This window comes from Phragmites australis, chromosome 10 (assembly GCF_958298935.1).
Source record: "Phragmites australis chromosome 10, lpPhrAust1.1, whole genome shotgun sequence".
In the NCBI taxonomy this organism is placed as follows: domain Eukaryota; kingdom Viridiplantae; phylum Streptophyta; class Magnoliopsida; order Poales; family Poaceae; genus Phragmites; species Phragmites australis.
The window spans coordinates 15,745,605-15,763,168 of NC_084930.1; the positions used below are offsets into that span (position 1 = coordinate 15,745,605).

The 17,564-nt window shown below is 40.5% G+C and overlaps 1 protein-coding gene across 7 annotated transcripts in view; it reads left to right on the forward strand.

The window, feature by feature from the left end:
* The window catches only part of LOC133883688 (protein SWEETIE-like), a 57,600-nt gene that overhangs the window by 33,378 nt on the left and 6,658 nt on the right, over positions 1 to 17,564 (forward strand). For all 7 annotated transcript variants that reach the window (XM_062323070.1, XM_062323076.1, XM_062323072.1 and 4 more), the window contains exons 24-39: positions 343 to 431; positions 998 to 1,154; positions 1,620 to 1,769; positions 2,175 to 2,224; positions 2,349 to 2,448; positions 2,526 to 2,582; positions 4,631 to 4,698; positions 6,392 to 6,485; positions 7,056 to 7,279; positions 7,391 to 7,538; positions 7,632 to 7,700; positions 8,689 to 8,745; positions 8,990 to 9,076; positions 9,164 to 9,292; positions 9,408 to 9,608; positions 9,692 to 10,132. In XM_062323070.1, coding sequence (XP_062179054.1) covers positions 343 to 431; positions 998 to 1,154; positions 1,620 to 1,769; positions 2,175 to 2,224; positions 2,349 to 2,448; positions 2,526 to 2,582; positions 4,631 to 4,698; positions 6,392 to 6,485; positions 7,056 to 7,279; positions 7,391 to 7,538; positions 7,632 to 7,700; positions 8,689 to 8,745; positions 8,990 to 9,076; positions 9,164 to 9,292; positions 9,408 to 9,608; positions 9,692 to 10,132 — 2,121 coding nt within the window. The remainder of the gene's footprint in view (positions 1 to 342; positions 432 to 997; positions 1,155 to 1,619; positions 1,770 to 2,174; positions 2,225 to 2,348; positions 2,449 to 2,525; positions 2,583 to 4,630; positions 4,699 to 6,391; positions 6,486 to 7,055; positions 7,280 to 7,390; positions 7,539 to 7,631; positions 7,701 to 8,688; positions 8,746 to 8,989; positions 9,077 to 9,163; positions 9,293 to 9,407; positions 9,609 to 9,691; positions 10,133 to 17,564) is intronic.

Genomic DNA, 17,564 nt, shown 5'->3' on the forward strand with positions numbered 1-17,564 from the left:
TTGCATGTTCTATAGAGTGGAAATTCTCATAACTGTATTCAGTTTTCTAGCATGTTCTATAGAGTGGAGAATTCTCAAAACTGTAATCCAGTTTTCTAGCATCAATTCCTTTCTTTTCTCGTCTTATTTAATTGAATTTGAGCAAATCTTGTATGTTCTTATCTTGTTATGTAATTTACACACTTTTATCTTGTTATGTAATTTACACACTTTCTATATCAATACAAAATATTTTGTACTCTTAATGCTTCATCTGTATCAGATGGTACATTTGATTTTCTCCCTTGATAGACTTTCCAGTCTCTTCTTGCTAGTGATGGAAGTAATTTTTCAATTTGCTAGGCTCGTTCTCTTCTTGGAGAGCTGATAACAGCAACAGATCTGAGCTATACAGCATCTGTTGCCCTTTCACTGGGCTGCATCCATCGAAGGTAAGTTGTCAGTATCTCAAGAGATCTGTTTGTTGTATTACTTTGGAGTCTCCCTGAAATTATAGTTTATATCTCCATAGGGCGCATGTGTATATGTGCATGCTTGCTCACTAAGAAGACGTTAATTATGTCCTATTGTTGACATCACCTGATATACTAGTTTACATCCTTGTAAATGTAGTTGAATATTTTTAACATACTTGCTGAAATTTATCTCAAGTCTCTTGTTTTCTTTCTGAGATAAGTCTGGATTACCCATTCATCTGTGCAACTGTGCGTTTACTGAGAAGCAAAAGCAACTTTGATCGCTATGGAAACGAGTTTTCTTAGGGTTGACGGCTATTCTCATTTAGCTTCGAAGTGAATTATCTTGTTCAATTGTTCAATGTATTTATACTTGATCATACACCTTTCTTGAATTTGAAACCATGATATAACAAATAATGTTTCATTCCACTGTTTATCTAATTTGATGACTATTTTGTGCCTGTGAGACTTGAAAATTTCTAGTGTTGTATGTTTGACACATGGAGGTCATTGCAGTGATGTACTTTATGTGGATGCAGTGCTGGAGGAATGGCTTTATCTACTCTGGTTACCCCAACTGTGAGCTCGCTATCTCATTTGAGTAAAAGTGCTAATTCCAATCTGCAGTTGTGGTCTTTGCATGCTCTTCTTTTAACCATTGAAGCTGCTGGCTTGTCTTACGTCTCCCAAGTTCAGGTATACCCCTAAAAAAAGTTTTTTTTTAAAGTTTTACACGCACTAGTTTTCTGAAACCGTGCTTTGTATGAGCTCAGCATTTGTAAATATGAGGAAATAATAGCAGATACATTGGTGGTGCTCTTATAACCGTCTTAATTACCTTCCTATCTGACCACCCTGTAAAAAGCCACATAATCATCATATTTTATCTTTCCTTAATTTCCTACAAATCGTTGCTCTACTTTCTTTTACTGAGGTTAACACCCTAGATACTTAATCAGGAGGCATCCTTCGATGATACTAAAAGAGGCACATAAGCATCTTTTTCGCTCTTGCCAGCATACAGATTGAAAGCCTCATTTTCTTGGAATAAGTTCTTAATGTCACCTTTTGTATCTTAGTTGCGACAAGCTTGAAACATCATGTGTCCTTGTACTGATGATTGTAAATTTGTTATGGGTGTTTTGTTATCTTGTTACACAGGGGACACTTTTCCTTGCTATGGAGATTCTTCTCTTGGAAGAAAATGGATACGTGGATCTTAGACAGGGAATTGGTCATCTTATCAATGCAATAGTAGCAGTTCTTGGTCCTGAGATTGCTCCTGGTAGCACATTCTTTTCACGCTGCAAGGTTGGACTACTCTCCTGTAACCCCTATTCCACAAGAAAAAGACCCAACATACTTTTGCAAAAGATCCTGCTACACTCTTCATTACTGGATATTTATCATTCTAGCCTTCATGGTGTTACTGTTAAATATATTTCATTCCATCATTCAATAGACTATATCACTTTTTCCTCAGCAAAAATGAGTGGCCGTAGTTTTTGCGAACTATATATAGAGGATGCTATACGAGGTAAAAGTTTGCCATTCTCCTTGTTCCTCAGCCTCGTAGTCGAGGCTTGAATGACATGTATTTATTAATGGAGGTAGTACTCATTGTGTTTGATAGACATGAACTCTAATCTTTCAACTATTTTCTCCTTTTCATCTGTAAAAAGTTGGTTCATGTAATTCTTTTTCCCCCTATTTCAGTCTGTCATTGCAGAGATAAGTTCCTCGAATGAAATGGCTACACTTTTAGAGTACGTATTGGACATAAACAACTTGCCTTTTTATTTAACAAGCAGTTGTTTAGAGGTCAAATTAATAAGTTGTCTTGAGAACATTTTCTGTAATGTTTTACATGAAATCTAATGAAACCTGCAGATCCGTTAGATTTGCTCAGCAGCTTGTTCTTTTTGCTCCTCAAGCTGTTCCTGTGCACTCCCATGTTCAAGGTCTTGTCCCGACACTTTACTCAAGACAGGTAGAGATGCTGTTGTTATTTATCTTCTTATTAGCATTTCCTGTCTCATAGTGGCAATTTTTCTTTTTTGGTAACAGCCGAGTCTTAGGTATTTGGCAGTGTCGACTCTGCGTCATCTGATTGAAAGAGACCCGGTAAGGCCTGCAAACTTAATTATTTTATTTTTGTACTTCAGTTCAAATGCCTAATAGTCACTAATATCAGTCGGCATATTCTCATGTATGACACTTCTGCTCATGTATGCCTAAATAATCACATAATGCTGAAACAGGAATATTAGTTCTGGATGCTGTATTATCTTTTGGAGAAAATTATGCTTTTACCGGTTACCGGACCTGATTCTTTGTTCTGCCTCTGTTTTCTTTTTGCATGTTTTGTTTTTGCCACTCCCCCCATTAGGTGCTTGTTTGTTTTTGCCATCTTTTTCCATGCCTAATGCTGTCAGTTAGGGGCACTTTTAACTTAGAGAAGATGGGTCCAATGGCCGCAAGTAGCAATGATATATTAGGGTGGTCCTTCTGTCACATGCGGAGGATATCTTGGACCTAGTGAGCAAACTTTCGCATGCTTTAATTCAAACACAGTCATTTAATGGTCAAACTGATGACTATGGCAAAAAGAAACAATCACTTGACGGAAGAGTGGCAAAAACGAAACATGCAAAAAATGATGACATAACCTAGAAATAGGCCCTTCTCAATGGTAAAAGGGAAATATTCCCCCCGTTTTTTTGACATCCATGTATACTGTCCAGATGTATTTTTTGATTTAGTTGTAAAAATAACTGGTGCATGCAATAAGACAAAATGTTCAAACTTATTGAAAATTCTGGAAAATGTCACTGGAATTTGCTCATAAAGAAAGAAAAGGTACAGTAGGCACAGTAATATACAATCATGGCACGAGAAAATATTGATGGACAAAATATGTCGCTGCATATTGCGGAATTTTTTAGTGATGGTTGCGTTCCCAACCTAGACCAGAAAACACACGCACATGCAGACAGGCCTTCCGTATTCAAGTAAGGCCTTGTGAGGCTACAATACTAACCTGCCTCATCGGTTTAGGTTAATTTCAACACCTAAAGGAACTATTCCATAGCACTATCGTTGCACAGTTGCCGACACCATTCATATGCCTCGTCAAAGTTATCCTTTAAAGGCCCAATGTAAAACATCAATGTGGAGGAAAGATATCAGTGGTTGTTTGGCTTCAATATCTATTGATTGATTTTGGTGTTCGATGTGATGCCCAAACATCTCCTCTATGATATCACTTTTGCTATAAAAATTACTGATAATCTAGTGAAGCATGAGCTTACCAAGTGCATCGGTGTGGATGCATTCCTTACCCGTTGTCATTTTTACTAGTCAATGTTGCTCTTCGGTATGCCCCTTTTGAGCTTCTTCAGCAAGGTCAATCTCAGGAGCAATATTGGTTTCATCTCCTTAAATTTCATTTTTCGGATCTTCCTTATCGACCATGAGTTGAGTGGGGTGTTAAGTGTAGCATATTTATATGGGCGCGACTTGTTGTCAGTTGTATGAAAACGAAATTACTCTAATCCAAGAGTTCACAAGTGTTATTTCTACAAGTGTAATTATTAGTACTGTTATTTTAGGCTATAATATATAGTTTTAGGTTTCTGAGAGGTATGAAATTCTCCGGCGATTGAGTAATAGTGTTTCCTTAGTATATTTATGGATTCATTAGTCTTGAGTTGGTCCAGATAAGGCCCATGCCAACTACCCTCTTGTGTATACAACATATATAGATAATTTTCTTTTGTCCTAAAATTAACATGCTTTTTCTCAGCAAATTGTACTATTTTGGATCCCAATAACTTTATGTACAAGTCTATACATTGGTATTCGGTAAGATTTGGGTTCTTTTGGTTAACGTTAAATGTCATTGTGTCATCATATTTTTTAATTCTTGATTTAATCAGTGGTATCATATCATTCTTTAATATCTTTGATGGACGGCTAGTTTACTGATCAACTAAATTTATCTATTCAACTTGTAAATATCAGTATTTTTGGTTATTCTAAATTCTAATATAATTTTTCTGACATTTTATGGGCTAAATGTTATGCATCTTGTAACTAGATTTTCTGTTATGGATGATTTTCATGCAGTCATAATTTGCTTATCTTATTTATCGCTGAATCTTCTTTAACAGGCTGCAATGATCAATGAAAACATTGAGGAGAATCTGTTCAGTATGCTTGATGAGGAAACAGATTCTGAGTATGTAATTTTATTTGTGTGTATGGTATATACTATATTATTTTTAGTAGAACAATGTGGAATTGGGGATCGAGCGAGTTGTGTTGCCTGTGCATACACTCCCCTCTTCCTTCTATTAGCACATATGCATAAAGGTCCTTGCAAGGCTACATAATAACACACATACACCAACACTCCCACTCAAGATAGGCTGAATATATCGATGCCCATCTTGTTATATATTATCATGCCCTCACTAGGACCTAATCCCTTAGTGAGACAGTCAGCCAACTGCTCACTAGATTTTATATACTTCAGTTTCAGCATTCCACTATCGAGCTTCTCCTTGATGAAGAACCTATCGATCTCAATGTGCTTGGTATGATTATGCTGCATTGCATTGTTTGCTATGCTGATTGCAGACTTGTCACAATGTCTCATAACTCACACTTTAAGCTCTGACAATACTCTTCATCCATATCATCTCACTTAGGCTTAATGCCATTGCTCTATACTCAGCTTCTGTTGTTAATCGAGCTACAACTTCCTGTTTCTTGCTTCTCCAATCTCCATGACACAAGATTGCCTCCTACAATTGCTTGCCCAATCAACATCACAATACCCTTCGACATCCAAGTGTTGGTTCTTCTTCAACCAAAGACCTTTCCCAAGGCTACTCTTCAAGTATCTTAGGATTCGGTATACAACTTCCATATGTCTAGTTCGTGGACCATGCATGTACCAGACCCACCACACTCACTGCATGCGAGATGTCATGTCTTGTATGGCATAGGTAAATGAGACGCCCAACTAGTCTTTGATAAGATTACTTATCAATTGGATCACCTGACTCATAACAAAGTTTATGATTCCTATCCATTGGTGATGCTATGGAGTGGCACCCAAACATTCCTATCTCCGTCAACAAATCAAGGACATACTTCCTATAGGAAATAACTATACCTTTTAAGGGCCGAGCAATTTCAATCCCAAGGAAGTATCGCAGATGTCCTAGATCTTTCATCTCAAAGCCTTTTTTCCCAGCCTTTCCTTCAAGCATTCGATGTCTTCAACATCATCCCCTATTATCACTATATCATTGACATAGACAACCAATATAGTGATATGTGAACCTTTGAGCTTATAGAAGATAGTGTGGTTACTTGCACTGTGAGTAGCCCATGTCACAAACTGCGTGCCTAAACCTATCAAACCATGCTTGAGGTGACTGCTTCAGACTATACAAAGATTTCTTGAGTCTGCATACTTTCCCAATAGTGTGCTTATTCATAAAGTTGGGAGGAATTTCCATGTAAACCTCCTCCTTCATGTCACCATGAAGAAAAGCATTCTTGACATCTAATTGATGAAAAGGCCACCCAAAGTTAGCCGCATGTGATATTAGTGTTCTTACTGTACTCATCTTCGCCACTGGTGCAAAGATATCATTATAGGCAATCCTATGTGTCTGACTGTAACCTTTTGCAATCAATCTGGCCTTGTACCTATCCACCTTTCCCTGAGGGATTTGTTTCACCGTGAACACCCACTTACATCCAACTACTCGCTTTCCAGCTGGAAGTGAGGCAAATTCCCATGCTTGATTCTTCTAAAGTGCAAGAAATTTGATTTAATTGTCCAGTTTAATTTTCCTTTGTGAAAAGTTATTATGAATTGTGAAATGATGCTAATGATTAAACATTCCAATGTGTAGAATAGTGATGTTGGTTCGTACAACTATTATTCGCTTATTGTATACATCGTGCCCACTACGTCCATCTCGGTGGTTGGCAGTTTTGCGGAATATGGTATGTTTAGTACACACTTAGCTTTGCGAATTCAGTATCTCCTGTTGAACATCTATATTGTGTAACTTCTAGTGGTTTGCATATGTTATTTCCTGCCATAGATGCAGCTACACAGGATACAAATTGCAATTATGAGTTCCAATGATTAATTTTGTGATGAGTATCAGATATCATATCTTAATTGGGACAATTTGACATGCATGTTCCTATTGTCGTTTGTTTTTTCATGCCAATTCATTTAGATTGTTTTAACTAGCATGGTTTTTGTCTACTTAATTCTAGCATCTCTATTTGGCTCGTATACCCTCTTTACATTAAACTGGATAATTATATACTGTCTGTTTACTATCATCAATTGACAAAATCTTTTGGCATATATGCCCCTTGAACATTGTTGCCTTTACACTGATCTTTTCTGCGTGTTGGTGACTTTCTGAACTTAAAAAATGCATCTAGTGCACACGAGGATCAGTCTTTTAGTCCCTTCATTCCATCAGTACATGATTCTTCAGGTGGAAATTTTGCTTTGGAGTCGGTAGACTTACGTCATTATTTTTCGATATCATTTAGGTTCTTGCTACATCAATTTCAAGGAACACAAATGAAAGTCTGTCCAGTTCTGGACATAATCCACTTGATAGTACATCTGAGAATGATGTATACTACGGAGAAGATGAAGACAACATGATTTCCAGCTCAAAGCAGGAGAAAGTACACCAGTCTGCTTCTATAGTCAGCCAATTTCCTCAAAGAAATAAGCACCTCAGATACCGCACCAGGGTTTTTGCAGCAGAGTATGTTTGCGACTGATGCATTTTTTTGCCTCAATCAAGTCCAATTTGTGCTGAAGATGTGCATTGTTTCTCACTTATTATTGCAATGATTTCCTTTTTGTATGAAAACAGATGTGTTAGCCATGTACCAGTTGCAGTTGGAGCAGAACCAGCTCATTTTGACCTCTTGTTGGCAAGGAGCACAATAGCTAAAGGGACTTATTTGTCAAATGATTGGCTAGTGCTTAAGCTGCAGGAGTTGGTCTCACTGTCATATCAGGTCTAAACCTATATAAGATTTATACATTCTGACCGTAGAACTATTGGGTCAAATTCATCCAATTAAAGTCTGACAACTAACTTTTGGTGGCAGATAAGTACTGGACAGTTTGAAGGGATGCAACCGATAGGTGTTAAGCTTTTATGTTTGATTATGGACAAGGTATCCCAGCTATTTTTGAGAATGTGACCTGAAGATAGCTACGTAGTATTGTTATGTAATGTGATGTTAATCACTCACATAATTCGTAGTCACATCTATCTTTTTTTTTATGGGACGTCACGTCTATTGTTAATGAGGCAAACATCTGAAACTTGCATCGGGAGTTCAGGACATAAAATATGTAATTTCACCGAAGATATATGTTCAGTGAACACAAATTCTTGTTATTGATCTTTTATTTTAAAAAAATCTAACAAAATTATCTATTTGAATATTTAGATTGGTAATATGAAAATGTTAAGTACATGCATCATAAATAATAATTTATAAATCTTATATTTTTATGGCTTGTACAGATATATTGTGAGAAGATCTAATGGTCAAACTTGCATCTCTGAGACCATGGAAATTGTCAGACTTTGTGACATGAGTATTAAGGAATCAAACCACAATATATGTTCTTGACCTTTGGGATCCCTTGTTCTTTTGTGCCTGTTTGCATGCACACATATGTGTCCAGGCCATCTACGCTTACTGTTTATCTTCATCTCATTGACTCAGTTTGTTGGTTTATGTTCTTTCCTTGATAGGCTTCATATATTTGTCAGGCTGGCCGACCTGTCTACCAAGTCATAGCTATGTGTCTTGGCCAAAAGTTGCTTTCGCAAATCACGTGGTAGTCCTAATGATTGTTCAAGTAGTGCTATTTCATATATTTGTCAGGCTGGCCGACCTGTCTACCAAGTCATAGCTATGTGTCTTGGCCAAAAGTTGCTTTCGCAAATCACGTGGTAGTCCTAATGATTGTTCAAGTAGTGCTATGGATTATGAACAGAGAGATGTTCACAATTGATATTCTGTTGTTAGTTTTTGGGGGCATAGTATATAGTTTTTTTTTTTTTTTGCTATGAGTATATTCAGCCTTCAAGTCCCCGTTGTCTTCTGTTACAAATATATTCTAATTATTTTGTTTATTTTATTTTTCTAGTTTGGCATGGCAGTGGATCCTGAATTTCCTGGGCATATCTTGTTGGAACAATTTCAGGTAATTCTCAGATCTCATTTCTTAATAACCCTTTTTTGGTACAAAAAGGAAAATCTGATGCCTTGGTGTGTAATTAAATATCTGCATGATTGAGAGAAAAGAAAATTTGCCTGAGACTTCTTATGAATACAGATAATAGCTAACTGTATAGGTATTTAATACAGATAATAGCTAACTGTATAAGTATTTAATTATTTAATGGACCGATTTTTTTTATGCTACTATTGTGTATATTGAAATGCAGGCCCAACTTGTTTCCGCTGTTAGAACAGCTATAAGTACTGCTTCTGGTCCACTTCTTTTGGAGGCTGGACTTGAACTCGCTACAAGGGTCGGTATAAAAAGAAAACCCTGTTTTTCACACCAAAACTATTCATTATACATTGTCATTGATGCATCTATGCTTGAGAAAAAACAGGTTATGACAAGCAGCATAATTGGCGGGGACAAAGTAGCTCTAAATCGTTTGTTTTTGCTGATATCACGCCCACTAAGCGACATAGAGGGCCTATTTTATCCATCTTTTGCTGACTGGGTAGTGTGCAAGGTATTTCAGTTCTCCTAGATTGCTTTTTGTAGCGATGTATCTCATCAAGTTTTGTATTGGATATATGGTAGTGTACTGACTCCTGAGTATCTAATTTATTTTGTGTATCTGACAGATAAAAGTTCGCCTTCTTACTGCCCATGCTGCAGTCAAGTGTTACACCTATCAATTCTTGAGGATGAAGGAAAATGCTCCTGATGAATATCAGCAATTAGCACCTTTACTAGCAAATAGCTCAACTCTATTAGGAAAATATTGGGTTGGAGCCCTCAAGGATTATATTTCTATAAGCTTTGGTTTGCACTCAAAAATTAATGTAGGGCCATCTATCGAGCCTCAAATATTGATCCCAAGGATTATATATTTATATAATGATTCATATTGTCTTCTTTTAAACAGTACAAGCCATTCCTTGATGGGGTTCAGTCATTATTGGTCTCGTCAAAGGTGCTGAAGTATCTTGATGAAGTTTGGGCATTAATTCTTCAAGCAACAGCGCTTGATGCTGCTCCTATGGAGTTTGACATGGAGTCTGAAGATTTACTTGAACAGTCATTTATATCTGGGCATAGCATGGTCAAACTGGAAAGGATTGAATTCCAGTTTCTTTGGGGACTATCCGTCCTTGTGCTATTTCATGGACGCCAATCAGTGAAGAATAGTGCTTTAAAGATCAATCTTGACTATAGTCAAGATAAAATGTTTGGGGAATTTATTGTTCATGGACTAGATGATCCAAAACCATGTGATCAGGTCTTACCTGTGTTGTTATCTCTCACAACAAAAGTCTTTTTCAGCAAGAATTTCCTATCAGTGGATATTTGCGAGGAACTCTTCCAGGTCAGTTTACTACTGTTACCTCCATGTTTCCTAAGTTATAAAACTTGCTGACTCCTACTTTGTTACACCTCCTATATTAATGTAAGATACTCCCTCCGGTCACAAAAATATCAAATATGTCATTTTGGATATTGACATGTTCTCCAAAACGTAACTTTGACCATTAATTTATATTCTAATATTATATTTACGGTTTTCATGTTTCAAATATAAAAAAATATCTTAACAGGTATTGGTGCTCAAAGTTTTGAAAGTTGAATCAGATGTATGTCCAAAACAACATGCATTTGTGAAACACTGTAGTTCTTGATTGATCAATGCATCTTTTTTCATTCAGACCTGTGAAGTAGTTGTTTCGTTAAGTATAGCTCTGTAAGAAACAATCTCATAATGGATTCCTTAGTGTTGCACCTATGAGAACAAATCGACCAACCCTCGGGCGGTTTCTTGGTGTATGCTAGGATTAGGGTTTAAGATCTTTATTCCAATGTCATGGAATTATATATACTGTTGTAGGGGGCAATATTAATAAATAGAAGTGCCCATGAATCCAAGTGAAATGAAATATAGAATATTACTAGACTAATATGATTGCACCTTCATTTCCAAAAAAGAAAAGTGATTGCACCCTTCATTTAAAAAAAAAGAAGGCGATCACACCCTTAACACTAATACTCTCACAAGACATCTTAACAGAAGTAAAAATTTCGTGAAATGGCTCTTTCTGCCGCCCCGGTGCTTCTCTCCTCCACAGCGTCACGTCGGCGCCACTCCTGGTTCCGGTTGTCACCTGCAAGGTTCCGCCTCCCCTCCACCCCCAAGGCAGACCTCCCCTTCTCCTCCCACACTAGTTTCACCTACATTATCACCTCTTGCTCAACCTTTTCTTCCCGGTGGTTGTCCGAAGGGGCATCGCTAGTGTGATACTAGCCCAACTTCGCTATGCCAGCTCTTATCGCTATGTGGTGGCATTGGCCTTTTCGGTCGCCTCCTTATTGGTGGCTCCTTTGTTGGCGGCGCTAATCATTGCTCCTTATCCTTCTTTCTCTCGTCGTCCTGCTGTTGTCATTGCTTCTGATCCACCACGTTCCTTCGCTCTGGTCCGTCTGACTTCACGTCCTTTCGCTGGAGTTGGTGGTCTCAAGGTTGATGGTTGGCAGTTAGTTGAAGGACGGCGTGCTTGGCAAGCGTGGCTTCACCCTTCTCACAGGCCTGTCCCGGTAGACCTCCGAGGCAAATGCTTCAATTGCTTCTCGAGGAGCCATTGCGCTGCGGCATGACGTTGGCTAACGCGTTGCTTCCGCTGTCTCTTGCTATGGCACCGTTCGTCTGATTGTTCTCGTGTTGATCCAAGGAAGAGGGTTGTCGCAATGGATGCCCTCCGTCCACCTGTGGAGAAACATCTGTTCGATTGGCGATGTATCTCGCCTCCATTGGCTTCTGCGTGTGTTGGTTTCGGTTTTGCGCAGCCGCCGCCTTCTGCTTCTCCTGCGGATGGTGGGTCTGTTGTGGTTGGTCCTGTTCGGGCAGATGATCACAATTTTCAGGACGGTCATCATTCCAGTTGAAGGCCGCGCAAACACCAACCTTCTTCGGGGTCCAGTGGCGGGGCTCCTCCCTTTCCTCCAGGCTCTCTAGTCTAACAGGATGCTGAGGTCTCTGGGCTCCACAATTTTTGATTACCCTCTAAGGTTCTGTGTGATCGGTCGTTCTCGCAGCATCGTCAGGGCTGTGAGGATGATCTGCGACAGGCGGTGTTCGTGACAGTCGTCGGCACTAGGCTTTCGGTCTCTCGGCTGGAGGTTCTGGAGGCGATTGCGGACAACTTCGGTCTAGACTCTGGTGCGTTGTCTATCCACCCATCTGCTCTAGAGGATTTCCTCCTCCCTGGTGAGACGATGACGGAGATGGTCATTAACGGTGGTCTGCCTGTTCGTGCTTCTGGGATTGCATTGCTCGTCAAGAGCTGGACACGTCAAGCTCATGCGGTCGAAAGTTCCATACCTTACATCCTGCTACTAATGATAGATTCCGCCACACACTTGGGAATTGGCCATGGTGGAGCATTTGTTTGGTTCTTGATGTTGGATTTCTCATTTGCATCCTGCTACTAATGATCGACCGAACTTGTCTTCATTCTGTATTACGACTTAGTCCTTCCATCCCGAGTCATTTCCCCACTTTTTGGACGACCTTATTGCTGAGTTGGTGGTGCCCGAGGTTGGCGCTGGGACGTTGGCGACAAAGTTTCTGATGTATAGAGTTGATGTGTTTCTTTCTACGGTCAATGAGGTATTCGTTTCTTTACTTGACGGTCAAGGCCCTCTAGATGGTAGTGAAAACGACGATTGGCGTCGTCGTTGGCGCACTGGATCCTTGCCTGATGGCCATGGTTCCTTCAGCGGTCTGGTGGACTTTGATAAATGTGTGGGTTGTGTGTCTGTTTATTCAAGGCTAGGCCCACGAACCTTTGGGAAGAGTTGTGCTGGTTCATTTCCTGTGCGGGACTTTAATCAGCTTCAAGCCGGCACCTCTTCAATTGATCTTGACTGTGTTGGGTTCAAGGATGGGGCGGGACACTGTAGATTCAACGCGATTCTGCAGCAAATGATTGTGTTAAGGCCTCTTCATTTTCCCGCGGAAGTTTCTCCTCTAGCTGTTCTCGGCGGTAGATCAAAGGTTTTAAAAGTTGTAGCCCTAGCTTTGGTGATTCCTCCAATGGATTTCGGCTGCAGTTCAGCGATTTTGAATGATGTGGACCAGGCTTTGGTTTTGTCTCCTTCGGCTCCTAGGCCAGTGGTGGTTTGTGGGCCGATTTGCTTGGATGCTGCGACCCCGGCTTCGGTGGATCCTCCTACGGCTATTGAGCCTTTGACGATCTGTGCTTGTGCCGGCCTGTCGAAGCCTCTTCTCGTGTACGCAAGGCGTCGGCGTTACGCTGTTGTTGGACCTGCCTCCATTGTCCATTTGTCTGGAGTTAGGGACTCTGTTCCTGCTGCTTCATAGGTAGGATTGTCCTCTGCTCAATTTGGTGACTCCGAAGCCTGCTCGTGTACTCTAGACAACGGCGCCAGACTGCTGACCTCGTTGCTCCAGCTCCTAGCCTGGTCTCAGATTGTCTCCCCCCTCTCAATCATAGCCACCTGCTTAGGGGTTCCTTTGTTTGATGACTAAGTCGATCTCCGCTATCCTCTCTCCGCCAAAAATCGCTAAGAGAAGATGTAAGCAACCTCCTTCTGGTTCTTTACCGAGGCGTAATTGGAGGGTGGCTGGTGCTCGTCCTTGGTCTCCTGGTCTGGAGGTCGGTGCTACTCAAAGGAATGTCATGAAGAAACTTGGAATTATCTCTGATATCGCGCATGTGGTCTAGAAGGCACAAGACGTTTACAGCAGCCTCTTCGATCAACCTCTTACAAGTGCTCACTTATCTGCCTTGGCTGCTATCTTTGGCTGGGTGGCCGGGGATGCCGATCAGCACAGGGCTATTGATTCTTTAGCAGCATGTATTTGATGCTTTGTCTTCTTCGGTCTTGGTCGTTCAATTTTCATTTGTTCTAATGAATGTTTCAAATATCTTAGTTTGGAATGTGAGAGGACTTAACATGGTCGCTCGTCAAGATGTTGTTTGTGATGTTGTGCTTTCTTCAAGGGTGGATATCGTTTGTTTTCAAGACACCAAATTGTCTTCCATTTCTTCTCGTTTGCTATTGGAGGTGCTTGGTTCTGATGTTGACCAACAAATTGCTTTTCCTCCTGATAACACAAGGGGTGGAATTCTCATTGTGTGGAAGGGGGCTGTTTGTCACGCATTGGGTTCTAGCTTTGACAACTTTTTGGTCTCAATGTTGTTTGCTGAAGATGAAAGCAATAACTTGTGGTTCACTGGCATGTATGGGCCTCAAGAGAATGATGATAAGCTTCTGTTTTTACAGGGGCTTCATGACGTTCGCACACTTTGTGATGGTCCTTGGCTTTTAATTTGATCTATCAAGTCGAGGATAAAAATAACGAGAATCTTAATCGGCCAAAGGTGGGTCGTTTTTGTCGTTTCATTTGTGATTCTGAGATCAAGGAAATCAATTTGTTGGACCGCAAGTATACATGGTCGAATGAGTGGCTTTCTCCAACCTTAGTAAGGTTGAACCAAGTCTTTTGTTCGGTCAACTGAGAGCATATCTTCCCGGATTCGCTTCTCCAAAGTGCGGCTTTCTCAGTCTCGGATCACTGTTCGTTATTGCTTAGTCTCAAGGCTAACATTCGGGGTAGGCGACACTTTCACTTTGAATGTTTTTTGCCCTCCTCACACATTTTTCAAGATGTGGTTAGCTCTAATTGGGAGCCCCAGTAGTTGCTTTCTGCCCTCTTGAACATTTCCATATAAAACTGAAATGGTTAAGGTTCTTTAGAGTTGGAGTCTGAGGAAGGTCGGCCATATCAAATCATAGCTTGCCATGGCAAAGGAAATTCTCCATCAGTTTGAAATTGCTCAGGATCGTCGCCCTCTCGCTATTGACGAGGATTGGCTGAGGGTCAATTTAAAGAAGCACTATGTTGGCTTGGCTTCTCTTGACCGCACTATTGCTAGGCAGCATTCTCATGTTCTTTTTCTTAAGGAAGGAGATGCCAATACTTCTTTTTTCCATCAGCAAGCCAGGTACCGAAAAAGGAAGAATTTCATTGCTAAATTTCAGGTAGATGATCTTACTTCCACATCTCAAGTTGATAAGCAATCAGCTGTGTTTGATTTCTATTCCAAATTGTTGGGTTCTCCGAAGCAAAGAACTTTCACTCTCAATTTTTGTATGCTTCACCAGCATCAACATTCTTTAGGTTCTCTTGATGAGCCTTTCTCTATGGAGGAAGTTTAGACAACAATCAAAGACCTCCCGCAAGATTTGATGATTCCATTGTTAGTTGTGCAGTAAGGAAGATGTGCCAATATGAGATATCTCAATTCTGCATTTCTCACCCTTTTTCCAAAAAAAGTGGATGCCATTCAACATTCATGTGAAAGATTATTGTCCGATTAGTTTGATTCATAGTTTTGGGAAATCGGTGGCTAAAATTTTGGCTAATCGGTTGGCACCAAATCTCTCTTCTTTGGTTTCTTCCAACCAAAGTGCTTTTATTAAGGGAAGGTGTATTCATGATAACTTTCTATTGGTTTAGCAAGCTGCAAGATGTTTGCACAGGAGTAAGGAGCCTCATCTTCTCCTTAAATTGGATTGAGGTCCTTAGCAGCTTGGGTTTTCATCATCATTGGTGCGATCTTCTATGCAGTTTGTTATCTAGTTCCTCTACTCGTGTTCTGTTGAATGGTGAACCGGGTGAAGTAATTAGACACCATCGTGGTCTAAGGTAGCGTGATTCGCTATCTCCCATGCTCTTTCTTTTGGTTATGGATGTGCTGAACTCTTTAATTTCTCGTCTTTTGAGTCTTGTCTGCTCGTGGGCTTTAACATCGGGTTTCCTTATATGCGGATGATGTAGTGCTATTCATCATGCCGATCGCCGAGGACTTGAATTTAATCAAGGGAATTCTGCAGATTTTTGGGGACGCCTCGAGTCTTAAGACTAACCTTCTCAAATGTTCTGTAACTCCTATTCACTGTAAGGATTTGGATTTGGCTATTGTTTAGGACATCTTGCCTTGTCAGGTTAAAGATTTCCTTTGTCCTTACTTGGGTCTTCCCCTGTCAGTCCGAAAGTTATCTAAGTTGAGTTGCACCCACTTGTTGATAAAGTGGATGACCATCTTCCAAGCTGGAAAGCCTCTTTGATGAACTGAGCTGGGCGCTTAGCTATGGTTCACACGGTTTTGTCGGCTACTCCTATTTACCAAATGATTGCTACGGATTTGTTTAAATGGGTTCTTAAGGCAATTGATAAGTTGTGATGTGGTTTTCTTTGGAAGGGTCAAGAACATGCTAAAGGTGGAAGTTGTTTAGTCTCATGGAAACAGGTTTGTTGGCCTCTTCAGTAAGGTGGCCTTGGCACTCAGGATCTTTCGACTCTCGGTTGGGCTCTTCGCATGAGATGGCTCTGGCTTCAGAAAACGGAACCTTCTAGACCTTGGGCACGTTTGCAGGTTCAGGTTCATCCAAACTCTAGAGCCTTATTTTCTGTTGCCATGGTGACCTTAATTGGAGATGGCTCTAACACTTGTTTTTGTTTGGATCGTTGGCTTCATGGTCGGTCCTGGTCGGTCCCTTAGTGGGATTGCTCCACACCTCTTTGCTTTAATACCATGTAGAATTGTTAATCAAAGGACTGTGGCTGAGCCTTTGGTCGACCTGACTTGGGTCTCCAACATCAAAGGATTTCTCTCGATCCATGCTATTACGGAGTATCTCCAAGCTTGGAACTTGCTTGATGGTTTTATTCTGCAACAAGGGGTGCAAGATCAGCATGTTTAGAGGATTTCTAGTAAGTCAGTTTATAATGCCTCTTTGGTTGGCTCTATAAGGTTCGCTCCCTGGAAGCGTATTTGGAAGTCTTGGGCACCGCTGCGCTACGAAGTCTTTGGTTCGTGATTCTCAATCGTTGTTGGACCGTAGATAGATTGGCCAAACATGGCCTTCCTCATCCTGCTTCTTGTCCTCTATGCGATCAAGATGATGAGACTATCCAACATCTTCTAGTCTCTTGTGTGTTCTCCAGACAAGTTTGGTTCAGCATTCTTTCTCTGGTCGGTTTGCAAAGTTGTTGCTCCTCAACCAGGCTGGTCTGCGTTTACTAGCTGGTGGTATTTCCATGGTTGTGACGTCGGCGTGGCGAGGTGTGGCGACCCACCACCTTCACAACTTTACAGTGACGTGGCGCGTGGCGTGGCAATGCCATACACACGTGGCGAATACACACATTATAGTCTAGGATATTATCAAATGACAATGTAAATGTAGCTCGACAGTTATAGTCTAGGATATTAGGAAATATAAATGTAGCATAAAAGACATAGAACTCTCTCATCTTTCAAAATTTCAAATCTCTCATCTCTCAAAAGTCATCCAATACAAACTCATCGAGATGTTAGAAGCATTCACGTTCTCCACACCAAACCCCCAAGGAAATGCACCATAACAGGATTGAGTTTGTGCAACAAAGACGCTCTCAGACAGCTCTTAAAAGTCTAGCTGAAAAGTCAAGCATCCCACACATGACACATGTACTAGAGCAAGATGCAAAGCCATTGTGCTATACTGGATATGTGCCACTGCTAAGTGCTAACACTAACAGGATATCATGCTTCAAGTGAATATTAGCTTCCCAGCGAGCAAGATGCAAAGCCAACACTACAGAAGCAAGGCATCCCACACATGTACTAGAGCAGCAAGCCAACACTACAGAAGCAGCAAGATCCTAGTCATCCGGTCATCCCACACGTGTACTAGAGCAGCAAGAGTACAAGAGCTAGAGCAAACTTATCTACTTC